Source organism: Phocoena sinus, chromosome 15, assembly GCF_008692025.1.
Source record: "Phocoena sinus isolate mPhoSin1 chromosome 15, mPhoSin1.pri, whole genome shotgun sequence".
In the NCBI taxonomy this organism is placed as follows: Eukaryota; Metazoa; Chordata; class Mammalia; order Artiodactyla; family Phocoenidae; genus Phocoena; species Phocoena sinus.
In genome coordinates this window covers 51,076,751-51,103,022 of record NC_045777.1, presented here as the reverse complement: position 1 = coordinate 51,103,022, position 26,272 = coordinate 51,076,751, and the positions used below count along the sequence as shown (strand labels likewise).

Below are 26,272 nucleotides of genomic sequence, written 5' to 3'. Positions count from 1 at the left end.
TAGTTTTTTGAGATGCGTCCATACTGATTCGCACAGTGGCTGCACCAGTTTACATTCCCACCAACAGTGTACAAGTTTCCCTTTGTACATTCTCGCCAGCGTTTGTTATTTGTGTTCTTTTTTTTTTTTTTTTTTTTTTTTTTTTGGGGTACGCGGGCCTCTCACTGTTGTGGCCTCTCCCGTTGTGGAGCACAGGCTCCGGACGCGCAGGCTCAGCGGCCATGGCTCATGGGCCCAGCCGCTCTGCGGCATGTGGGATCTTCCCGGACCGGGGCCTGAACCCGTGTCCCCTGCATCGGCAGGCGGACTGTCAACCACTGCGCCACCAGGGAAGCCCATTTGTATTCTTTTTGACGATAGCCATTCTGACAAGTGTGAGGTGATAGCTCATTATTGTTTTTATTTGTATTTCCCTGATAATTAGTGATATTGAACATCTTTTCATGTGCCTGTTGGCCATCTGCATTTCCTCTTTGGAAGAATGTCTATTCAGTTCTTCTACCTAGTTTTTAAATTGGTTTGTTAGTTTTTTTGATGTTGAGTTGTATGAGCTGTTGATGTATGTTGGATATTAACCCCTTATTGTTTATATCATTTGCAAATATTTTCTCCCATTCAGTAGTTTGTCTTTTCATTTTGTTGATGGTTTCCTTTGCTGTGCAAAAGCGTTTAGGTTTAATTAGTTTCCATTTGTTTATTTTTGCTTTTATTGCCTTTGTTTTAGGAATGGATCCAATAAAATATTGACACAATTTATGTGAAAGAGTGTTCTGCCTATGTTTTCCTCTAGGAGTTTTATGGTATCTGGTCTTACATTTAGGTCTTTAATCCGTTTTTAGTTTATTTTGTATATGGTATTAGAGAATGTTCTAACTTCATTCTTTTACGTGTAGCTGTCCAGTTTTCCCAGCACCACTTATTGAAGAGACTGTCTTTTCTCCATTGTAGATTCTTGCCTTCTTTGTTGTAGATTAATTGACCATAAGTGTGCGGGTTTATTTCTGGGCTCTCTATCCTGTTCCATTGATCTGTGTGTCTGTTTTTGTGCCAGTACTGCGCTGTTTTGTATTACTTTTTTTTTTTTTTTTTTTCCTGCGGTACGTGGGCCTCTCACTGTTGTGCCTCTCCTGTTGTGGAGCACAGGCTCCGGACGCGCAGGCTCAGCAGCCATGGCTCACGGGCCCAGCCGCTCTGCGGCATGTGGGATCTTCCCGGATCGGGGCACGAACCAGTGTTCCCTGCATCGGCAGGCGGACTCTCAACCACTGTGCCACCAGGGAAGCCCTGTATTACTTTTTTAATTAGCAAAACAATAAAGAAATTTTATTTTGGAAAAAAAGTACTTGCTGACCCCTAGTGGTATCTTTTAGCAGCACATGTTTATTTGTTTTGAAATAATTTAGATCTGAATTATGACTTACGTTAAAACAACAGTAAGAGAGAAATGGAGACTCTAAGCTAATATCAGGATGGTTCAAGCCTACATGTCATTTCCCTCCAAATATACAGATAACTAGGGAAAGGAAACATAGGGGTAACAGTGAGGTGAGTTATCTACCTTGGCAGCTTAGAATTCATAAAAGCAAAACTTATATCTGAAATAATATTTTACACCATGTGTTTGAGTGTTTTTAGCATCAAATAATCATATTTGTTCAAAGTTAAAATAAAACTTTTCATTTGAAAAATAAAAGCATTGGTTTTTCCTTAGATATTGGATCAGAAAGGTACACTTTCAGTTTCACCATTCGTGATTCAACAACCCATTTTGTAAATGCAACATCGTGGGGCAAGGAAGATTACATCAGATCACTTTCTGACAGCTTTCGTGTTGGGGAGTGTGGTAAGTTGGCACTGATTCTTAAACTGTTTCTCTTACAGTATTATTCCCATGATATGTTTGTGATAACTACACTGAGGGAGTCAAAATGAAATGAGACACAATTCTTATTCTCAAGAACCTTACCAGAAAAAAGTCAACTGTTAAGAGTATAACACAAGGCATTCAGCATTTAATTGAAACATACAAACATGATAATCACATATTTTTACTAAGTAGCTCTGTGATCTTTGGTTTATTTCTATTTCACTTTGCATCAGTCCCTCTTGTGGCTCTAATCATTTATCTTTCTGTAAAATTATAATAGGGATGCTAAATAGATTTTAATAAAAGATATTTGAAATTTTAATGGATTTTAAGAAACCTTCAGCCTAAAATACCAAATCTTTCATATCAGCTACCCACCCCAATAGCCCTCTATGGTACAGTGTAGTATATTGAAAAGAACAAGACTTTGAGAACAGGTAGATCTGAATTCAATTCTAAGTACCAACTTTTATTACATTGTGGCTTTGAGAAAATTTCTTAATCTTGTTGGGTCTCAACTATGAATTAACACCCTATAGATGCTTGTGAATGTTAAATGAGATAGTGTGCCTGTTATAAAGTGTAGAACTTAGTCACTCAATAGATGGCAGCTCTAGCCTCATACAAGAAACAAGAAAGCATGTATACCAGTTCTCTTTCATGGTAGAAAAAAGAAGGGAAAGGGTAACACGGACAATTAAACTACTCCTCTCCAACTCTGCAGTATCAAGCAGCCTAGTACCCATACTAGTTACTCAGCACCCAATCATATTATTAACTTTCAGGATTACATATAGTATCTCTCTAACTGAATAATAAGGTAGTTGAACATATGAACTATGAAGGCAGAAAACTGCAGACTTTGCGAAAACTTTACAGGTCCTTAGAAGCAGCCTGTAAGGATAGCATTGGGGGGAAGGTGAGCAAAGAGGCAGGTTCAGCAGGAGCCCAGTCTCATCCTGACCCATATGGGAGCTCTGGAGCATGAGTGGCACCTCAAAGTGGTACCACCCTAAAAAAAGAGGTCTGGGATTTTGTACCCTGTATTTACAAGTTATTGGCTGAAGTCCACACCCTACTCTTCCTACAAGCAAAACATTTCTTGGATGAATTTCTTGGATGAATGCCAGAACATTAGTTACCTAGAGCTAAAGATATATTTCGGTATTAACCTATGTTCCATGTTGATGGCTGTTGTGAGGATGAATGAGATAAGGGATTTTAAAGGTGTAAATCTGATGATGCTTATAGAAGTAAATAAGATTTTGGTGTGGTAGAATGAAAAGATTACAGATTTTTAAATTAGAATTACAAATAGAATTAGAACAGTTCTAATTTCAACTCTACTACTTTCTAGATATAATACCTCAAGAAGGTTATTTAACCTCTGTGAACTTCAATTTCTTCATTTGGAAAAAGGGATAATAATGAGGGATGGTTGTGTGAGGAATTAGCAAAATAGAGCACATAAAAGTCTAACATAGACCATAGGAAATGAAAACCCTAAAATGTTGTCGTAAAGCTGATAAGTTGTGGGGCTCAAATCAGGACCCAGATTTTGCATTGCTCTTTCTAACTACCACTATTATTTTTGAGGACAGCTGTGAATTGGGTGAAGATCAATTTATTTTATAGAAGGGCATGTTGTAACCAAATCAAATGTTCAGTGTAACTATTCAATAAAGTAATATTAATGTGGATCATATGTTGGGATTTAAACACAAAGTATAAGAAATGTCATCTGAGATCAAATTGATTGGTCATACCCCAGGATTCTGTTGCTCACAGTGCCACAAGAAAATGATTGTGAAGGATACATGACACCAACTCAAAATTAGAAATAACATTGTAATGTTCATTGTTATGTACACTCATTTTTTAAACTTATCCTGTTACTTTTTTTGTAATAACATCATATTTTCCCCTCTGTTTTAGTGATAATTGAAAATCCCCTGATCCAAAGAAAGGAATTAGAAAGAGAAGAAAAGTTCAGCCCTGCAACTCCTAGGTAAATCTAGCACAGAGGTCAGAATGATTATTACTTTATGCCAGAATGATTATTATTAATAAGTTTTTGCATGTCAGATTAACAGAGAGCTTATTAAAGGTGTATACTTCAGTTTGAAAATTAGGAGTTTAATTCTGCTTCATAATATTTATCTTTGATTATGAAATAATTTACTTTGACATAGGATCACATAAAAAATGGCTTTGTTTTTAGTACTTTGATTCTCATTCTTAGATTACAAAAATCTGACTCTAGTCACATTAAAGCTGAACAGTGAAAAGGTAAATCATGGAAGTCATATATCCATTTTTTCATCTCAATTTATAACTCTCTTCACATGCCTTACTATCTTAGTTCAGGTTACTTGGAAGTAGAGCCCAGAGGAGGATTTTTGTGCAGATGATTTGTTGAGGGAGAGCCCTTAGAAGCAGCCTGTAAGTATAGCACTGGGGGGAAGGTGAGCAAAGAGGCAGGTTCAGCAGGAGCCCAGTCTCATCCTGACCCAGATGGGAGCTCTGGAGCATGAGTGGCACCTCAAAGTGGTACCACCCTAAAGAAAGAGGCCTGGGCTTTTGTACCCTGTATTTACAAGTTATTGGTTGAAGTCCACCCCCTATTCCTGCAGAGGAGGGAAGGCTTAAAGGTATTTCTGGCGGAGGGCAAATCTCGAGAGAGAAGGGAGTAGCTGGTAAAGAGCTCTGGGTGGGCACAAAAGTCTCTACTACACGTGCACCTGCACCCATTTTTCTGACCTCATCTTATAGGTCTCATTTCTCTGCAGCCACATGAAGAGTCCTCCACTTTATGAACATCCTGGGCTCATTCTGCACTAACAGCATTGCATGTTCACTTCCCTCTGCAAAGAACAATCTTATTTGCTCTTCTCATTGAAGTGTCAGCTTAAATGTCACCTCCTTAGATCTTCCCCCACCTACTCTGTCTGTAGTAGCCCTTCCAGTCTGCATTACTAGGACTTCGTCCTGTACACAGTGTATGTGTACCATCATAACCCTGATTACAATCTGGGATTATTTGATTAATTGTTCTTGTCTGTCTCCCTCTCACGCATGTAAACTCCGTGAGATCATAGGTCTTGTGTGTCTTCCTCACCACTGTACCCCCTGTGCCTAGACTAAGGTCTGGCACATAATAGGCTCTCAGTAAGTGTTTATGGAATGAACACATGAATGGAGGGAGGGAAGAGCATCCTTGGCAGAGGGAACAAACACGAAACCTCCTGGCCTTTTCCAGAACAGTTAATAGTAGTTTAAACCTTATGAAACTGTTGATGTTTGACTACGTTCTTCTCTAAAGTGGTAGTTTCATAGCCTAGGAATATGATGTGGCTGGAATATAGGCAGGGGAACAGCAGGAGGAGAAGCTCGAGAGAGAAGCAGAGACACTTCACAGACAGCTTTGCTTGTTGTACCAACTTCATGCTTTGGTGATGGCTAGCACAGAAGATCTTTTGAGCTGGGAAATATATTCATATTCGTGGTTTAGGAAGATCACTTTGGCTACCTGAGGACGGACAGTAGGGGAACAAAGCTTAGGAGACAAGCAGTAGTTTGGGTGAGAAGTGATGAGGGAAACACCTAAAGCAGTAGCGGGGTTGGGGGGTGCGGGGAAGGCTCTGGATTAGAGGACTAGAAAGATGCTCCATGGAGGACACTTGGAAGTTGATTGGCTGGAAGGGGAAGAGCACCTCAATTGTGTAAATTTTGTGTATCTGTTCCTACAGAGCACCACAGAGGTAAGGGAAGCACACAGGCAGGGCAGTCAGTGTCATAGAGGTGGAAATCACCCTCCCCCCCCGACACACAATGTTTTAGAGTGCTCTTACACCCTTTTTTTTTTTTTCACAGAGAAAGAAACTGAAACTCAGTATTGTGCAAGATCAGACTATTAGTGTGCTTAAAACTCAGACACAGTTGGTCTTTAAAACATTTTCTTAATGAAAATACATTTTAGACAAAAAATATTTTACAAAGCTTTTCAATGTTTCTAGGAGTGAAAAGTATAAATCTTCTTAATATAATTTTTAAAATATAGTTTAAGTTACAACCAAAGTTTAACTGTGAACTTTGAAGTATTTTTCTATTAGAAAATCATTTGATATTAACTTTTGGTGTGTGTTTTTACAATTTAGCGATTATAAACTATTGCTCAGTGAGAATCACTCAATGGTAAAAGTTTGTTCCAGTTATGAAGTGGATGCCAAGCTACTTTCTTTGATATACTTACCTGTTAAAGAGTCTTGTGATTATTATTCATTGGGTGACATTGTTGCAAACGGACACAGTCTTGATGGGAGAATTATTAATGTCCTTGCAGCTGTGAGGTCGGTAAGTTAAAACCCCAACAAAGCCAAGTTCAATTTGGTGGGGGGAGTTCTATCATTTTATTTGTGTTTGGAAAGTAATAATCAACTGGAGTAAAATTTCCTCTGTATCTTGATGCATCCTCCGTTGAATTTAGAAAATAACACTTCTCATTAAAGGGAAAGCAGCATTTTACCTGTGAATGAGTAGCAAAATAAAATTGTATTTGAATGTTAAATGCAGTACACAGTCATAAATGATCCGCTAACTATATGAGAGCTTTTCATACTTGAGTTAAACAAAAGGCACAGATAGAAAGGGTAAATTCATTGACTTTAAGATCTCCAGGAAGTTCTTTGAAGGGGCTTAAGTTGAATAAATCAAGGAATCAATTCAGTGCGTGTTCTCAGAGCTGTCCTGAGTTGGGGGAGAGAGCGAGAAACCCACGGTGCTGCAGTAGGGGCCCTGTGAGCTAATGCATAGCATCAGGTGCTGAAAAGCAGGGCAGAACGACACTCCGTGGGGTGCCGGGGAATGTCTCACCATCCTTTGCTTCCACATCTCCTTCTTACCCAATTATTGCAGCAAGTTTTTTTTTTTTTTTTTTTTTTTTTTCATTACTCGGGCCTCTCACTGTTGTGGCCTCTCCCGTTGCGGAGCACAGGCTCCGGACGCGCAGGCTCAGCGGCCATGGCTCACGGGCCCAGCCGCTCTGCGGCATGTGGGATCTTCCCGGACCGGGGCACGAACCCGTGTCCCCTGCATCGGCAGGCGGACTCTGAACCACTGCACCACCAGGGAAGCCCCTGCAGCAAGTTTTGAACTCCATTGGACAGACTAGAATCACTTGGCAGGGAGCAAATTTTCACAAAATAAAGTACATAAATAAAGGGGCAAGAAGAATTTCTCAATATACAGAATGATGATAATCAGAAGACAAAAAAGCGGGAAATAGATTTAGGTACTTATAGTTAATGTTGTAAGTAATTGCTAATTGCATTTCCATATTAAATGACTGAGTGTCGACTATCCCCATGACAGGCCAACAGAGGCCTGCCTGCGTTGTTCCCCAGCCCAGCCCAGCACAGCCCAGCACAGTGCCTGCCACACAGTGAACACTCAGTATCATTCAGGATGGAGGAATAAACACCCGATATGAGTCTTGAAAAATGGGAAAAATTCATTTCTGGGCAACTTAGGTTCAATCTTACTTAAAGGCAGGATATGATCTCTCAATTTCCCTGAAATTCCATATAATGCCATTATATCACAATGTAGTAAGGATTTTCTAAAACCCAGTATGAATATAAAACCTACAACAGCTTTTTCCATGTCCCCCTTCCTGCCTCCACCCCTTGAGTCTGGTACCACCTTTCATAGGATTATATTATTTCTTTTATTTTCATGCCTTCTTTCTCCCATTTTGCTTCCATCCCTCTTACATTTCCTTATCTTTACGTTTTTATTTAACCTGTTTTCTTCCTTCTCGCCTCTACTTAGGTCTCTTCACTTTAAAACTCCTTTTCATACAGTTTTCTTGCATGCTGTGATATGGTAGGCCTCTCTCATACTCTGGCTGTCCTTTCCTCTGACTTTCTTTCTAGATGCTCTCTTCTGCAGGCAGCTGTGACTCTTTCTTCAGCTCCTTCCTAAGGAGCTCAGCCCTGACAATAGATGCGTGGGTGACAGTGGCATAGGGGGCAGCTGACTGTCCATGCTTGGGCCATTGCTGTGTGACCATCAGAGGTGCTGCTGTTCCATTGAGAACTCCCTGAGGGCACAGAAGGGCCCCTGAGTTCACCTCCACGTCCATGATCCTCTTACACCACAGTGTGGACTGAATCAGACGGTATATCAAAGCACATTCCCATGTATCCCTCATTCGATTCTCACCAGCTTGTCCCTAGGAAGGCAGCAAAGGGGGTATCAATATCCATACCTGGGCTAGCAAGACGAGGACACTGAGGCCCAGAGAGATGAATTCATCCAATCACATTAACTCTGTGCCAGGCCCTGTGCTAAGCCATGGGGATACACAGATATTGAAAATGTACTTTCTACCCTCACTGAGTCCACATAGATGCCACCCAGGGACTTGTCATGGAGCATTTGTTCTGACATGGTGAAAAGATCCCACAGTCTTGACTTAAAGCACACATATCTCTCTTCAATCAAAGTGTGTGACTTACAACTTAAATACACCTGGTTCAGAGATAAAAGATGCTGTTAAATCATCAAATATATATTAGTGATTCTAGCTATTTTGATATTTCTAATTTGTAGTTTAAAAGGTAAACACTTGAGTATTTCCATCAACAAATATTTAAGTACCTCTACAACTGTAGGTGAAGAAAAATAATGATTTTCTTCAATTTCTAAGGTTGGAGAGCCAAAATACTTTACAACTTCAGACCAAAGAAAAGGCCAGAGGTGTGAAGTTAAACTCTATGATGAGACAGAGCCTTCTTTTGCAATGATATGGTAACTTCCCACATCTGTTCCAAACTGTGAAATCTGTGCTATTATCACCAAGTCAGACATTTTAATTTCATCAGGAGATGATGGATTTCATATCAGGAGAGGAGTAATGATATTTAAAAAATAAACCTTTCTCTTGTATGTTGAGTCATTACAGTCTATGATTACCTTAAAATGAGATCTTTAGATGGCATGGGATTTCATAGATGGACTCTACTGTAACTTGTTTATTATTGTACTCTGTTTTGTAACAAATCGTCATTTACTAAGTCTCATTGATAAAGAACAAGCCAGACTTTCTGTGATTCCTTGGGTGGTACCCTGGAGCCAAGCCATGGAAAGATGGTAGAAAAGCAAGCATTGTCACAGGCTGGGTTCTATGGGGCTCCCAGTGTGTCAGATGTGGGGCAGGGCTACATCCTGAAGCATCACAGGGTATAACATGGTATTGTTTAGACTCCAGATGCCTGGGTACCAAAGAAAGCACTTAATTTGAAACAGGGCTTCAACCTATCAAGTCCCCCGAGCAGTTTATCCATGGTGGGGGCCCTCCCTTAATGGCATGAAAAGAATGACTTCAAAATTTTTAAACTTGTAGTCACTCAGTTCTAACTAGCCTGGAGTGACCTGGGTGATAGGAAAAGAAGGAATTGAAGGAGCAGAAGTTGTTAGAGTTGAATGGTGCTGAAAGGAATGATTTTCATAGGTGTTAAATTTTCTGTGAAATAGGCAGTGTAGCCCTGCAAAATGGCAGGAGAAGCCAAAATCCTTAACTGTGCCTTGGACCGTATGGGGGATTATTAACCTCATCCATTAAGACATCCTTTTTCTGGTAAATAATGTGGTCACTGCCAGTTTTTTTCTAATGTATTTGATTTTTATCACTTCTTTTTTAACACATGCAGTTGGGATAATGAATCTATTCTACTTGCACAGAGCTGGGTGCCACGAGAAACAGGTATAATACTTCAATGATTGTGTTCAATATTTGTCATTTTTTTTATCCCCCTGTGTAATAATTTTAAAATGGCTTTTTTCCCAAACAGTAATATTTGCCTCAGATGTAAGAATAAGTTTTGACAAATTTCGGAACTGCATGACAGCAACTGTAATTTCAAAAACCATTATTACAACTAATCCAGGTAAAAAGCTATCTGAAATTTTTTATCCCTTTGGAAATGACTACATCATGTATTCTAATATTTGTGCAGTGTGTTTAAGAATGAAGCTTGGATTTCATTTGAATTAAAAGTGAAAAACTGCTTTGAAAAACTTAAAATGAGCCATATCTTTGATATCTTTACAAAAGAAATGTGAAAAACCAGACTCATTTTTTAAAAAAATAAATTTATTTATTTATTTTTGGCTGTGTTGGGTCTTCGTTTCTGTGTGAGGGTTTTCTCTGGTTGTGGCAAGCAGGGGCCACTCTTCATCGCGGTGCGCGGGCCTCTCACTGTCGCGGCCTCTCTTGTTGCGGAGCACAGGCTCCAGATGCACAGGCTCAGTAGTTATGTCTCACGGGCCCAGTTGGATTTGTCTGGTGGAAAAGGTTATCAAGCTTGACAGTATTAATCGTATCAAAACCTCAAGACTAAGTTAATGAGACAGATTTGAAGGATGTTGTGCGTTTGGCTCTGAAAACAGGTTCAAAGGGGAAGTGTCAAAGTGTTTTGAGCAATGCTAACATCATTAGAATAAATGCCTTATTTCTCAAGGAGACAAATATAAAGGAGAATATGTATAATGGTGTGTGAATTTCAGTATGCTTATTTAAATCAGTCTTATTTCTAATTTCCTGGGCTACACATGCCACATAGAAGTTAAGAACCTCTAAATGGTTTGAGCTTTCATCCTAGCCAGCATGTCCAGGCTTCCTGCCCCGAGAGAGTTCATCAGATGGGGAAGGAAGAATTTGTCCCCCCACAGACAGTCTGGGATGACCCTGTTGTCCTTAGAGCTCTTGACAGCAGTGTCTACACCCCACCCTTCCTACCAGCTTCTGTCCCAGGATGCTCATTAATTTACAGATATTTAGTGAATGCCTTTTATTTGACAACTACTGAGGTAACTTTAACACTTTCTGGAACAAGGAAGTACATGAGTGGATGGATGCTCAGATGGATGGAAGGATAGTCACTATAACTGAAGTACAGAAATGAAAAGGCAAAACCCCTGTCTGGGATTCCAGTCTAGTTCTGAGAAAGAACCAACAGTGATAAGACTTGTGGTACAACAGGATGAGGAGGAAGAAACCCTGACTCTGTCCAGGGGAGTCAGGGGGTCCAAGCATTGGCAGGATGGTTTGCAGAATGTTGGATATGGTGAGGAAGGGCTGAAGACAAGCAGGTGTTAGAGGTTGGGGCTTGGAGTTGAAGGGTGTTAGAGTTAGAGAGCCCCTCTTCAAAATCAGATTCGTGCCTTCTGGCACATTATCTCACTATTCCTGAGGATACTCATGTCCCAAATGGAGGAGCAAGTTTTTTTTTTTTTTAAGTATTTTATTTATTTATTTGGCTGCTTCGGGTCTTCGTTGTGGCATGTGGGGTTTTTAGGTGCAGCACGCAGGCTTATTTCTGGTTGTGGCGCACAGCTCCAGAGCACACAAGCTCTCTAGTTGTGGCACACAGACTCTCTAATTGTGGTGCGCGGGCTCCAGAGCACACAGGCAGGCTTCTCTCCAGTTGTGTCGCGTGGGCTCTAGAGCACTCAGGCTCAGTAGTTGTGGTGCGCGGGCTTAGTTGCCCTGTGGCATGTGGGATCTTAGTTCCCTGACTAGGGATCAAACCCACATCCCTTGCATTGGAAGGCAGATTCTTAACCACTGGACCACCAGGGAAGTCCCGAGGAGCAAGGTCTTTTTTTTTTTAATTATAAGAATCTTTTTAAAAATCTTTTTATTTATTTATTTATTTTTGGCTGCATTGGGCTTTCTGTAGTTGTGGCTAGTGGGGGGCTGCTCTTTGTTGTGGTGCACAGGCTTCTCATTGCGGTGGCTTCTCTTCTTGTGGAGCATGGGCTCTAGCCACATGGGCTTTAGTAGCTGTGGCACGTGGGCTCAGTAGTTGTGGCTCACGGACTCCAGAGAGCAGGCTCAGTAGTTGTAGCACACGGTTTTAGTTGCTCCGCGGCCTGTGGGATCTTCCTGGACCAGGGATGAAACCCGTGTCCCCTGCATTGGCAGGCAGATTCCTAACCACTGCGCCACCAGGCAAGTCTGGAGCAAGCTTTTTAAACAACCTTAAAAAATTTTTTTTCTGACTAGAAAAGAAATACATATAAAATTCAAAAAATACATAAAAGCATAAAAAGGAAGATCAGCTGTAAATTCACCATCTCATAAGAGATAATCATTTCTTTGATACATATTCTTCCAGATAATTTTGCTTATGTATCTTTTTTAAAATGAAAGGGAATTGTATGACAATGTTTTGTAAGCTGCTCTTTAAACTCATGATATCTGGTATACATTTCTCTGTGTTAATGGAGCACCCCATCACATTGTCAATGGCTTTGTAATATTGTGTTTGATTGTATTCTTATACGTCTTCACTTTTTACTGGTAAAAATAATTTTGGATCATTTACAGTGATTTAAAAAATAATCAGTTTGCTGTTTACTTATTATGCATTTTCAATTAAGATACACCAGAAGCTAACATCCTATTGAATTTTATAAGAGAAAATAAAGAAACGAATCTTCTGGATGATGAAATTGACAGTTATTTGAAAGAATCCACAAGTTGTAAGTGACCTTTAAATATTATTTGAATTTTTAAAAGGCCAGAATTTGGGCCTGTAAAGTTACTTAGTAAAAGATATTGTATTCTTATTATGTAACTGCTACACTTCCACTTTTTATTTATTTATTTTTGGCTGTGTTGGGTCTTTGTTTCTGTGCGAGGGCTTTCTCCAGTTGCGGAGAGCGGAGGCCACTCTTCATCGCAGTGCGCGGGCCTCTTACTGTCGCGGCCTCTCCTGTTCCCGGAGCACAGGCTCCAGACGAGCAGGCTCAATAGTTGTGGCTCACGGGCTTAGTTGCTCCGCGGCATGTGGGATCTTCCCAGACCAGGGCTCAAACCCGTGTTCCCTGCATTGGCAGGCAGATTCTTAACCACTGCGCCACCCAGGGAAGCCCTATACTTCCACTTTTTAAAAGGTAGTTTAAAACTTTTGGAGGCTTATATAACCTTTTGCCAATCTGATGAGAGCTGTGACCCTTTCCCCAGAAAAGTAGCTGTACCCACACATAGAATTTTGCATAAAATGTCATGTGTTCACAGACCCCAGACTGAAGCTTGACTTTAAAAGGGATGCTGGGACTTCCCTGTTAGGCCAGTGGTTAAGACTCCTTGCTTCCAAAGCAGGGGGCGTGAGTTCTATCTCTGGTTGGGGAGCTAAGATCCCACATGCCTCGTGGTGTGGCCAAAAAAAAAAGAAGGGATGTGGTTTGTTGCCGTCTGTGGCTTATGCTTAGACACTCAGGAGAATGGCGGAAAGCAGAGGGAAAACTTCAATCATTTCCTGAAGGCACGTTCTTGTAACTTCATCCTAGGAGATGAAATACTTCCTAATAATTCCTCTAGAGAGAGTAACAATTGAATTAAGCATGAAATAAGTTATGCTGCAAGTCACGTTAACTTGTAAAAGAAGAACTTTGTTATGCTTTCCTGGGGGATATTTAACATGTTTCCTTTTTGTTTTTTTTGTTTTGTCTTGTTCTGTTTTGTTTTTCGGCTGCACGGCGTGGCTTTTGGGGAACTAAGCCACGTGGTGCAGCCAAAAATAAATAAATAAATATAGTCTCTTCACCATTTAAAAAATTGAGTTGACTTGTCTTTTTCTTATTTATTTTTAAGAATCCTTTAGATATTCTGGATATGAATCCTTTATCTCCTTATAGATTGCTAGCATCTCCCACTCTATGGCTTGCCTTTTCATTCTTTTAATGGAATCTTCTGATGATCAGAAATTATTCATTTTAATAAAGACTAATTTCTCATTCTTTTCCTTTTTTGCTTTTATGTCCTTCTATATAATCAGTTTTAATATATCATATATAATAATTTTTCTATTACATAACTTAAGCTACTACGTATTCTCATTTGAGCTTTGTAGCTTTTCTATTTGGATATAATCCTTTTGAGTTCTTAGAATATATTTAGAACTTCCATGACTTTTCTTTTTTTTTAGTAAATACAATAGTTGATGTCTATACAGTTGAACAATTAAAGGTAAAAGCTTTGAAGAATGAAGGAAAAGCTGATCCTATCTATGGAATTCTTTATGCTTACATTTCTACACTGAACATTGATGATGAAACTACAAAAGTAGTTCGAAATAGATGGTAAGCAACCAAATTACGTTTAGAAAGTTCATTCTTGTAAGAAATAAAAACAGTTAGTGTTAATAATTTTTTTTTTTTTTTTTTGGTACATGGGCCTCTCACTGTTGTGGCCTCTCCAGTTGCGGAGCACAGGCTCCAGATGCGCAGGCTCAGCGGCCATGGCTCACGGGTCCAGCCGCTCCGCGGCATGTGGGATCTTCCCGGACCAGGGCACGAACCCGTGTCCCCTGCATTGGCAGGTGGACTCTCAACCACTGTGCCACCAGGGAAGCCCCCTTGTTAATAAATTTTAAACTCTATAAAAGTTAAGCTATTATTTGACATAATAGTGGTTATGCATTTGAATAGTGGTTATGCATTATGCATAAGTGGTTATGCATTTGACAAACTATTTAGATTCAAAATTATAATTGCCTTTTAAAGCAAAATTTAATTTACTGTGTTTCAGCAACCCTAAAATAGAAAGATATAATAATGTCGAAACTTTTAGCTGGGATAAGAAACTATTGTTTTATGACAATTCGAAAATTATTTTGGTGACCACATCCTATAGCAATACAAGTAATAGCATTTTAATAAATTATTTCAACTGTATGAAGAATATGATTTCCAACCTCTCCTAGGTCAAAGTTAGTATCTACTTGCATAGAAAAGTAAACCCAAGTAGATTTAATAATCTTAGCCAAAAAATGCTTGGCAAGAAAATTCTAAAATATTATTGTGAAAGCCTCCCTATGGATTTATAATTGACATTTTTATTGACATAGTTCTAGATTCACATGGCACTGTAAGAAATAGTATATAAACTGTACACTTTGTCCAGTTTCCCCCAATGGTAACATTTTGCAAAACTATAGTATCACATCATAGACAGTAATGACATTAATTAAATCCACTGATCTTATTCAGATTTCCCCAGATTAATATGCATCGTGTGTATGTGAAATTTCATATAGTTTTATCATGTATGAAATGATAAACCACCGCAATCAAGAAATTGACCTATGGATTTTTAAAACATTGTACGATTTGGTGTTAAAGTTGAAAAAAACTAATGTAGAGGCTGTTGTGTAAGGCAGGTGTTTATCTTTTGAAAAATATTTTTCAAAAATTAAAAAAAATGTTATTGTCTCCCTTATTTTTCCTACATCTTTAATATTGATATCTGAGGAAAAGTATCTAAAATTTAATTCAAAAGTGATCTGTGGCTTACAAGAAACCAGTATCTTCAGATCATTCCCTCTGCTTGAGAAATTTGAATTAGTCTTTGCCTATTCAAATTGGCAAAGTAATGACTGCTTCAAAAATATAGAAGAGCATGGAATTACCCCTTAAAGAGAGGAGAATGTGTCACTAGCAGTACTAGCAGCATTTAGAGTGTGAACCTCCCCAACCCTCAGGTTATTCTGTGGATGTACAGAGGACTTAGTACAGGACCAAGTGAGCATTCATGGAACCCAGGCTTTCTAGGCACAAGACAGGATTCCTGCCCTCAAACTCTGAGCCAGGAGATAAACAAACATACCTGCAATAACATGGAATAGGATGTGATAGGGTGTAAGTTCGTGCTGAAGTGTAAGTTGTGCAGCTGTTCAGAGAAGGGAGGGTGTGGGGCTGGGGTGCAAGTGAGGAAGACCCCAGTGGGGGAGTGATCCTGGGCAAGAACCCCAGCATGGGGGAAAGTAGGAGGCAGAACTGTGAGAGGACTGGATTGTCCCAGTTTCCGAAGCAGGAATACTGAAAATGAGGTTGACTGCATAGAAAGCATGTTGTATTGCTGTGCATTTTTCCTTGTTATTTTGTAGGTCTGTTTTGTACCCTGCTCAGCACTGAGCACTCTGTAATTACTTGCTCTGTAAATATTCCAGGTGCTGACTTAGGCTAAAAGTCTAAGTGATAATTCTTCTGCTAGAGATCAGATTTGTCACTTAGGGCCTTCACATTCTATCTTGTCTTTGTTTCTTTTCAGTTCAGGCTGTGGTTACATTGTAAATGAAGCATCCAGCACTTGTACAACTTGCAACAAAGATTCTTCAGAATTTAAATCAGTTTTTCGCAGCTTCCATATGCTAATTGATCTTACTGATCACACAGGTACCCTCCACTCCTGTAGTCTCACAGGAAGTGTTGCTGAGGAGACTTTGGGCTTCACGGTAAATAATAAAAAGGAAAATATGTTTAGAAATACTTCCAAATTGAATTTGCTTCCCCAAACATATAGGTTATTTTGGTGAACATTTGATAGAAATTAATTCATTAATAAAGAGGTCTGGGAAAAATCAATCTTGACTTAAACACACATTGTTTTAATGAACAAATAATTACATATTGCATATTAAAATCCTAGCTAACATTAACTGTTAGGAATAACAAGAGACGTCCTTGGTGACAGTGGAGAATAAACATGACATTTTATATAGTCAAATAACAATGGGCAAAACAACACCTTGGAGACACTGAGCAGGGTCCTCTGTGAGGAGGGTTTGGCAGTATTTCACCTACCCAGGTGTATAAGGTCAGCCATGAGCTCTTCCTCAGTCTGCCCCATAGCACAGCAGCAGAGATTAGCTTGTGTGCTTGATGTTAGGTTTGATGTTTTTTATTGTTAGAACCCGCTCATGAAGTTTACCATTAAGCCTCAGTGGTTTCCACTTTGTTAAGGGGGGCTTTCTGTACCGAGCCACCTGGCTGGCTTCAGACATTCAGTTTAGAGCCTTTCTATCTAGCCTTATCTCCTCCATCAAGAGAATTGACCTGTAATTACTATGGATAAATTCCATTTCCAGTGAGCAAATTTGTTTTACATTATTGTCAAGATGAGTTATCTATATATTCTTTGGAAATATTTGTTTAATTTTTTTATCCAGGTAAATGAGTTTCTTGCAATGACGGATGAACAGAAAACAGCATTAAAGTGGCAGTTTCTTTTGGAAAGAAGCAAAATTTATGTAAAGGTTAGTGCATTTTATAGTACTATATTATTCTTTTTTTAAACATATTTATTTGGTTGCACCAGGTTTTAGTTGTGGCAGGCAGGCTCCTTCGTTGTGGCCTGTGAACTCTTAGTTGTGGCATGCATGTGAGATCTAGTTCCCTGACCAGGGATTGAACCCGGGCCCCCTGCACTGGGAGTGCGGGCTCTTAACAACTGTGCCACCAGGGAAGTCCCAGTACTATGTTATTCTATATGTTCAAGCAATAAGAAAATCCTGGAGTATGATGTAATAAATTAGGGAATTTGTTATATTTTTAATAAACTTTTTAATTTTTATTTATTTTTGGCTGCATTGGGTCTTCGTTGCTGCGTGCAGGCTTTCTCTGGTTGCAGCGAGCGGGGGCTACTCTTTGTTGCGGTACACGGGCTTCTCATTGCGGTGGCTTCTCTTGTTGCAGAGCACGGGCTCTAGGTGCGCGGGCTTCAGTAGTTGTGGCACGTGGGCTTAGTAGTTGTGGCGCACGGGCTTAGTTGCTCCGTGGCATGTGGGATCCTCCCAGACCAGGGCTCAAACCCGTGTCCCCTGCACTGGCAGGCAGATTCTTTTTTTTTTTTTTTTTTTTTACTTTTATTTATTTATTTTGTGGTAGGCGGGCCTCTCACTGTTGTGGCCTCTCTCGTTGCGGAGCACAGGCTCCGGACACGCAGGCTCAGCGGCCATGGCTCACGGGCCCAGGCGCTCCGCGGCATGTGGGGTCTTCCCGGACCGGGGCACGAACCCGTGTCCCCTGCATTGGCAGGCAGACTCTCAACCACTGCACCACCAGGGAAGCCCCAGGCAGATTCTTAACCACTGCGCCACCAGGGAAACCCAGGAATTTGTTATTTTTAATAATGCCCAGTTCCCAGATGTGCAGAAGGATTTGGCTACCATAGAAACAGTGGAAGTAATCAGCTTTTTTCATATAGTATAAAGAAGTTATAAATGATACAAAATAAAAAGACCAACAAAGAAAATATTAACTCCGTTAATGTTAACTCCAAGGCTAGGAACTGGGCTTTAGAGTCAAAGCTGGGTCTCCCCCCGCCCCCATATGCGATGCTCCTCACTTCAGTGAGCAGTATTCAATAGCAAGTTAAATGCTGCGGTGAGACAGACTTGGGTTTGACTCCCAGTCCCACCATTCCTCAGCCTGTGTGACCCTGGGGAGGTTAATTAACTTCTCTAAGCCTCTAAAATTCTGTGCTCCTACAACTCTGATCAGAGCAGACTCCCGCAGCAATAGCAACACTTCAGTGTTGGAAGGCCACAGAACCTTAGTGTTAAAAGTGTAAAATGGGCAGTGGGACAAACTCCCCTTGTTTTGCAAATGAGGAAAATAGGACCAAGAAATGTTGCTTCTTGCCCCAGGTCACAGGTGAGATAGGGCTACACAGTCTACGTTATTTCAGATATTTCCTCTTTTATACTCTTAAAAATTTTTGAGCTCTTAAGTGAGTTATATCTGTCAACATTTATTGTACTAGAACTTAACATTGAGAAAAATTTTAAATGTATGCATGAGCACACATTCTTTTAGCAGTTAGAACAATGATATCTCATGTCATGTAGTCTCGAAAACTACAGTGCACTCTGGTGAAAGAATGAGAGTAAGAAAGGCAAAGAGCATTTTCGTATTATTATGAAGATAGCTCTGATCTCATGGATACCCTGAAAGAGTCTTTGAGAACACTGGGTCTGCTCCATCTCAGCCTCGTAAGCAGGTTTTCCCATTTTCCTGTGGCTTCCTTTCCTTGGAGCCTCAAGCATATCTGAATAGATTACAGACATGGAGTCACCAATGGCCTCAACAATATTTCTAGGACCTCAGTTTGAGGCCTCTTCATTACTAGGCCAAAGGGGGAAAATTACAGTAATAAACTGCATCTCTTCCACCATTTGCATGAATCCACCTAAATACTGTATACTGTCTATACCCAAATCAGCATATGCTCAGATCCTTGTCCAACTTTGTGGTTTCCCTCCAAACAGGAGGTACCAGTTGCTCTGAGTTTGATCAATTTAAATTCATGGTAACTTATTTATAGTTTCCCAAACTTGATTCAAATATAGCAACAAATTGCTCTCAAGTAAATGGATATTGTACCTTTCCAAAGAGTATGTTAAAAAGATATTTGTCAGATTTAACAAAGATTTCAAGCAGGTAGTGGTTATATCACAAAATGTAATAAAGATTGTGAGCCTCAAATACAATTTCAATTGTTATAAATCAGTTAAAACAGAACATGTAATTTAAAAAATAAGAACTTACATTGCTCTGCTAATAAGATAAAAACAAAGGATTTCCATATAGGACATTTTGTATATTTATCATATTTCAATTAAAAATAATGGCTACTTAAAGTGGTTCATTTGGAGGGATTTCAAAGTGAGTTATTCATTTCAATGTTTTAAAACACATAGTGATATTAGTATCACAGATCCTTGTAAGATCTGATATTAATGTTAAAGAATAATTTTCAAAAAGGTTAAATTGACTCATACAAAATAAAATGAATACATGTCAAAGATTTAATTCAATTCATTAATTAATGAAGGAAATTAAAGTGCCTAGCTGATGTGTCCTTCCACTCTATACTAAATAAAATGTTGGTGAGAGTGCTTTGTAAATTGTAAAAAGTGAGACATCATTATTAATCAACTGCATCATGATATTGTTGTGCTCTAACAGGTCACGTTACTGCTGCGGGTTCACGTCTGTCACAATTGGTTGTTTGAACACACTTTAAGCCCTTTTTTCTACATGTTGGATTTGAAATGCCAACTTTCCTACCTGAGAAAAAGGTCATGAAAAATTGATGTGGAGTTTTACAAAATTATTGTCAGAAGCCAGATCTATAATTTTTCTCCCAACTCTGCCTGAGACTGGAACTCTTTCCATTGTCTTACAGCTTTAATTGAAGTATTTGTTCATATCTGTAAAGAAAACTCATTGCTGTTCTCTATTTGTGGTCGTTGGTTTTCAGTGTTGTATACTAGGTGATTTTAGAAACTAACTCTCTTTTTCTCCCTGCAGTTTTTTTTATCTCATAGAGCAAGGGGTGGACTGAGAGTGAGTGTGCTCTCCTGTAAGCTCGCAGATCCTATCGAGGCAAGTAGGAACTTGTCTGGACAAGGAAATATTTAAAAACCAGACGTCATTTTAAACTCTGGAAAAGAATACAAGTTTTAACCGCCTTTAAAGTAGAAAATGAGTTTGAAAATTACAGATAAAATTGTATTTTGTTCAAATGTGGTGAGAATGTTTCTGTAAATTGTTATTCTGTTTCCCCCTGGAGTCGGTTAAGAGTAAATCCTAAAATCCCCCTCTTATTCAAGTTCATTTCTTAGAAGGCCTTTTTTACTGGCTTTGCCCTCTCTCTCTTCCCAAGTTGGAAAATGTTTGCATGAATTAATAAACAAGTTTAATCTTTCCCATAGATATGAATGATTTTTCTTAAGCCCCTTTCCTCTTTGTCTTGTTTGCCTGGAGAAAAATCAGAACCTATAAAAACAACGTGGCCATGGCTCAGACTACTTTGCTGGAGCTGATGGGCACAGACGACCGGTTCTCCCAGTGCCGGGTGGGGATGGCAGAAGTCCATGGGTGATGCTGTACAACTGTTTTGATCACTGTAGAGCTTTTCTAGTCGGTTGCTTTCTCTGATGACACATCAGAGCTACCCAATGCTTGTGAAGGCTTGCTGACTCAGGCTTGACATTTGTGAGTCTGAATCAACTCGGGGAAGACCAGCTTCAGAAGTTTCACAAGCGGTGACGAGTCTTAGGAACTTGGAAGGGTGGGTGACCTGCTCTGCTTTGACAGGGCGACGGCCCCTCCACTTCAGCTGCCTTTTCAGCAGCCCCAGAGTGCTCTGCTCAGCTCCACACCATCTCTGGTCACTGGTCACTTGCTTCAGGGCAAAGACCCACCACTGCGGTCAGTGTTGATCCACAGTGTGGGAGGTTTGTCCAGGGTAATTTGGGTCTGGCACTTCAAAGGCTACACTTCACCCACCACAGGAGTGAAAAAAGAAAAAGTAAGTGAATGAAATTCTTTTATAAAGCTGGTGTTGGGAGATAAACTTATCTTGTCAGTAATGTTTTCTCTGGCTTTAACCATATGCAGCCATGGGGGAGGGATATGAGTTGACACTTAGTGTGTCTAAATTGTGGTAATAAATGAAGTAATGAAGATCTTGATCATAGTTGTGCAAATATCAAGTGTACCTGATGAAGGGCTTCCTTCCTTTCTCCCTCGGGGAGGGGATAGGTGTGTTAATCAGGGTGAATTGTGAAGGTGGACAGGGAAGGAAGGAAGGAGAGTGGTGCAGGGACAAGGATGCCTGGCCCAGATAGTGTGTCCGGCGCTGCTGTGCCGGGCCTCCTGGGGCTCTGACCTCCAGCAGCAGGTCTCAAAGTGCCAACACCTGGCACTTTGGGTGCCAGAACCAGCTGTCTGGGCTCCTGTAGTCCATGGCCCTCAGCTGCTCTGGATGTTTCACCACTAGCCTCAACTGCATAATACAGGTACAAAATACCAGCATTCTCAAAGTAGGTGCATATGCAGTACTCAGTGTTGCCTAACCAAGGCCTGTGAAGGCCTAGTGGGCAGCAGAGGGCTCTGCATGACTTCCTCACTGCTACCATGGTGACCTCTCAGTCTGCTGGCATTTAACTAAGGAGACCCCATGCCTGTCACTAGAGGGACATCACAGTTGCTTATTTCGTCTGATGAAATTGGAATCTACAGGGCTAGCTGTCATGCCACACTGAATCAGAGGTGCTTCACAGAGCTTACTTAACTTACACATTCACAGAATGAAGATTACAAACGGGTCAGTATCTAAAATTTGGCTGTAGATTAGCCAGAATGCAGGTACTTGAAGTATCAATGAAAGAAAGAAGCATTCTGCCCCATCAACACAAAATCTACAACTCCCTGTCCAGGATCTCTATTTCTCTGCTGCTCTCCAGAAGCTGCTTTTCCTGGTCCTAGTGACTTCTGATCTACATGTTTTATATTGCTTTATATAAATAGTTTGGTGACTATATAATTTTTCCTAATCTTCTATTAGTGGTTCATTTAAATACAGTTTTCCTTTCCTAATTCTGCTTTGGTGAGGGTTTTTTTTTTTTTTTTTTGCGGTGCGCGGGCCTCTTACTGCTGTGGCCTCTCCCGTTGCAGAGCACAGGCTCCAGACGCGCAGGCTCAGCGGCCATGGCTCACGGGCCCAGCCGCTCCGCGGCATGTGGGATCTTCCCAGACCAGGGCACGAACCCGTGTCCCCTGCATCGGCAGGCGGACTCTCAACCACTGCGCCACCAGGGAAGCCCTGGTGAGGGTTTTTGTTGTTGTGGTTCAATACTCTGTACGTGGCAGAAACACAATATATATTTATCCACCTATTACTCATCTTGAGGAACCCTGGAGTTGTTTTTGCTTTTTTTTTTTTTTTAGACTTTTTTTTTTTGGATGTTGCGGGTAGGAGTTTATTAATTAATTAATTAATTTTTGCTGTGTTGGGTCTTCGTTTCCGTGCGAGGGCTTTCTCTAGTTGTGGCAAGCGGGGGCCACTCTTCATCGCGGTGCGTGGGCCTCTCACTATCACGGCCTCTCCTGTTGCGGAGCACAGGCTCCAGATGCACAGGCTCAGTAGTTGTGGCTCACGGGCCTAGTTGCTCCGCGGCATGTGGGATCCTCCCAGACCAGGGCTCGAACCCGTGTCCCCTGCATTAGCAGGCAGATTCTCAATCACTGCGCCACCAGGGAAGGCCCTGTTTTTGCTTTTTAAATATTTTTTATCATAAAGTTTTATGTGTTTATTGTAGAAAAATTAGAGAAAATGATTTTAAAAAAAAGGAAAAGGAAAGAAAAGAAAACCCATAATCTCCCATCCCAGTTTTTTTAAGCTGGTAGGAAATATATTCTTTTCTTATAAATGTGTTTTTGTTTTGTTTTTTTATTGTGGTAAAATATACATCACATAAAATTTACCATTTTGACCATTTTTAAGTGTACAATTGAGTGGCATTAAGTACATTCACAATTTTGTGTAAACATCACCACTATCCATTTCCAGAAATTTTTAATCATCACAAATTGAAATTCTGTACTCATTAAGACAAAAACTCCCCATTTCCCCCTCCCCCAGTTTCTGATAACCTCTAATCTACTTGGTCTCTATGAGTTTGCCTATTCTTGGTACCTGATATACATGGGATCATACAATATTTGTCCTTTTGTGTCTAGCTTATTTTTCTGAGCATAATGTTTTCAAGGTTCATCCATGTTATAACATGTCAGAATTTAATTCCTTTTTATGGCTGAGTAGTATGTATGAATTGGATAAATGTACCACCTTTTGTTTATCTATTAATATCTTGGTGGACAATTGGGCTGTTCCACCTTTTGGCTATTGTGATTAGCCAGTCATAGCTACTTGAACATCTGTGTACAAGCATCCACATTTTTGTAAATGTTTTTCCTGAGTTTTTATCATCTCTCCATCTATGTTAGAGCATATAATTTATAAAATAAAACCAAAAAATTAAAAACATATGATTTACAAATACAGGTTATACTATAACCTGCTTTTATACTTAATAATTTATAATAAACTTTTCATGCCATTAAATATTCTACATAATTTCAATAGCTACATATTATTTTATTATATGAGTATATGATAGTGAATGTAATCAATCTAATAACATTTGACATTTAAAATGTTTCACATTTTTTGCTATTACAAATGATGGCTATAGCTAAATCTTTGGCCACATTTTTTTTTTTTTGCGGTACGCGGGCCTCTCACTGTTGTGGCCTCTCCCGTTGCAGAGCACAGCCTCCGGACGCACAGGCTCAGCGGCCATGGCTCATGGGCCCAGCCGCTCCGCGGCAAGTGGGATCTTCCCAGACCAGGGCACGAACCTGTGTCCCCTGCATTGGCAGGCGGACTCTCAACCACTGCGCCACCAGGAAAGCCCCACATTCTTAATTATTTCTTTGGGATAAGTTTCTAGATATTAAACTGCTGCAACAATGTTACATTATTGAATACTTTTTAATGTGATGGATTTTGTAATAAGCACTTTATTTATATTATCTGATTTATGCAATTACTGTTATTTTGCCCACTTTACAGATGGGACATGAAGGCCAAGTTAGAGGAGGTAGATGTGGAGGTGGCTGAGTGGGCAGGCTCTGTGGCTGCAGGCTCAACCCCGTCTGCTACTCCCAGGATGGACTCCAGCTCTAAGCTTCTTCATATTTGTGGTTTCCCCTTTGGTAAATGGGGATAATAATATACCAACTCCTGTGGGCAACTGTTAAGACTAAATAAGTTAGTATATGTAAAGTGCTTAGACTCATGTACTTAGTATATGATCAATAAGTACCAGTTATTGTAAATGTTGAGGTATAGCAATATCATTGGCACTCATATTTGACAATATATTTGTTGTATTATGTCTATTTTGCTTTTATAATTTGAATTTTTTTCTAGTATCTTATTAGATTTACAATTACTTTACTCTTTCCCTTTAGAATATATGAAGGTTTTAGCATATGAATTGTATTGAAAGGAAATATAAAACTTCCTTGAAATCAGATCCTACACCAACCAACATTTACACCAAAGATGTGCCCAATAGTCTTGTTAAAAAGATAACTGTGGGGACTTCCCTGGTGGTGCAGTGGTTAAGAATCTACCTGCCAATACAGGGGACACGGGTTCGATCCCTGATCTGGGAAGATCCCACATGCCACGGAGCAACTAAACCCATGCACCATAACTACTGAGCCTGAGCTCTAGAGCCCTAGAGCCACAACTACTGAAGCCCGGGTGCCTAGAGCCTGTACTCTGCAACAAGAGAAGCCACCGCAATGAGAAGCCTGTACACCTCAAGAAAGAGTAGTCCCTGCCCATCGCAACTAGAGAAAGCCCATGCGCTGCAACGAAGACCCAACACAACCAAAAATAAATAAAATAAGTTTATTAAAAAAAAGAACTGTATAAACACATGAAAAGATATAAGCTTCACTATTAATCAGAGAAACGCAAATTAAAAAGACCATAGCCACAATACCCAGTGTTGGCTAAGGTGTGAGCAAAAAGGTATTCTTTAACACTCTTGTCAAGTACAAATTAGTATATCCTTTCCCCGGGGCAATTTGTCTAAAAGTATCAAAATGTAACCAGCAAACTATTTAATAAATTTCACCTCTAAGACTTTCCCTAAGGAAATAAACAAGTGCCAAATAATGTGTATGGAGGATGTTCCTTGTATCATTGTTTCTAGTAGCAAAGCATTTGAAACCTATGCAACCTCTAGGGCAGGGGTTCCCAACCCCTGGTCCGGGCCGCACAGCAGGAGGTGAGTGGCCTGCTAGGGAGCAAAGCTTCATCTGTATTTACAGCTGCTTCCCATGGCTTGCATTACCACCTGAGCTCCACCTCCTGTTAGCAATATGGTGAGTTGTATAATTATTTCATTATATATTACAATGTAATAGTAATAAAGTGTACAATAAATGTAATGCACTTAAATCATCTGGAAACCGTTCTTCCCCTTCCCCCCCATCTGTGGAAAACTTGTCTTCCATGAAACCGGTCCCTGGTGCTAGAAACGTTGGGCACTGCTGTTCTAGGGGAGTGTTGGGCTCCACCCAGATCTCTGGTAGGCACCTAGCCCTCAGCTTCTATGAAGGTTGGAGAATTACCTGGGGAAGTTACAGTAGAGGTGGGGGAGCAGATTCTGGCAATGACATCCCCTTGGGATGGTCAGTGGACTGAAACTCATCTCCAGTTCTGAGACCCTGTTCTTTCTTAGTTTGTTCCCTGCCCTTTCTACTTCCTCTTCACTTCCTTTCTCCTGAGAGCACTCCTAAAAATCACCTGAACAAATATCCCCACTTAAGGCTCTGCTTCTGGGGTACATGATCTAAGACACAGTCATTAAAAGTGGTTATGAAAATATGCACCGACCTGGAAAGATATTCACAGTATATGCCTAATGAACAATTAAAAAAAAAAAAGGCCAGAAGAACAGATGTCAAGCCATATACTCTATATGAACTAATAATATCATGGATTTTTAAAAAGTTGTGATAAGCGTATTGTGACTATATAGGAGAATGTCCTTATTTTTAGGAGATGCATGCTGAAAGGGTAGAGTGTTTCTGCAACTCACTTCCAGTTTTCAGTTTTCCAAAACGTGTGTGTTTGTGTGTGTGTATACACACAGGGTGTGGGGTGGGAAGAGAGAGAATGAACAT

The 26,272-nt window shown here is 40.1% G+C and overlaps 1 protein-coding gene across 8 annotated transcripts in view; it reads left to right on the top strand.

The window, feature by feature from the left end:
• MEIOB (meiosis specific with OB-fold) overlaps positions 1-26,272 on the top strand; it is a 37,860-nt gene that overhangs the window by 9,097 nt on the left and 2,491 nt on the right. For 2 of the 8 annotated variants that reach the window (XR_004345692.1, XM_032604408.1), the window contains exons 4-14: positions 1,712-1,843; positions 3,803-3,875; positions 6,025-6,220; positions 8,577-8,677; positions 9,580-9,632; positions 9,721-9,816; positions 12,314-12,415; positions 13,864-14,017; positions 15,987-16,170; positions 16,885-16,971; positions 20,030-20,432. Coding sequence is in view for 6 of the 8 variants with exons in the window: in XM_032604408.1 (XP_032460299.1) it covers positions 1,712-1,843; positions 3,803-3,875; positions 6,025-6,220; positions 8,577-8,677; positions 9,580-9,632; positions 9,721-9,816; positions 12,314-12,415; positions 13,864-14,017; positions 15,987-16,170; positions 16,885-16,971; positions 20,030-20,140 (1,289 nt within the window). In the remaining 2 variants the exon portion in view is untranslated. Of the gene's footprint in view, positions 1-1,711; positions 1,844-3,802; positions 3,876-6,024; positions 6,221-8,576; positions 8,678-9,579; positions 9,633-9,720; positions 9,817-12,313; positions 12,416-13,863; positions 14,018-15,986; positions 16,171-16,884; positions 16,972-19,684; positions 20,433-26,272 lie in introns of those variants that run through there. The other 6 variants (XM_032604406.1, XM_032604407.1, XR_004345691.1 and 3 more) reach the window with 5 other exon arrangements.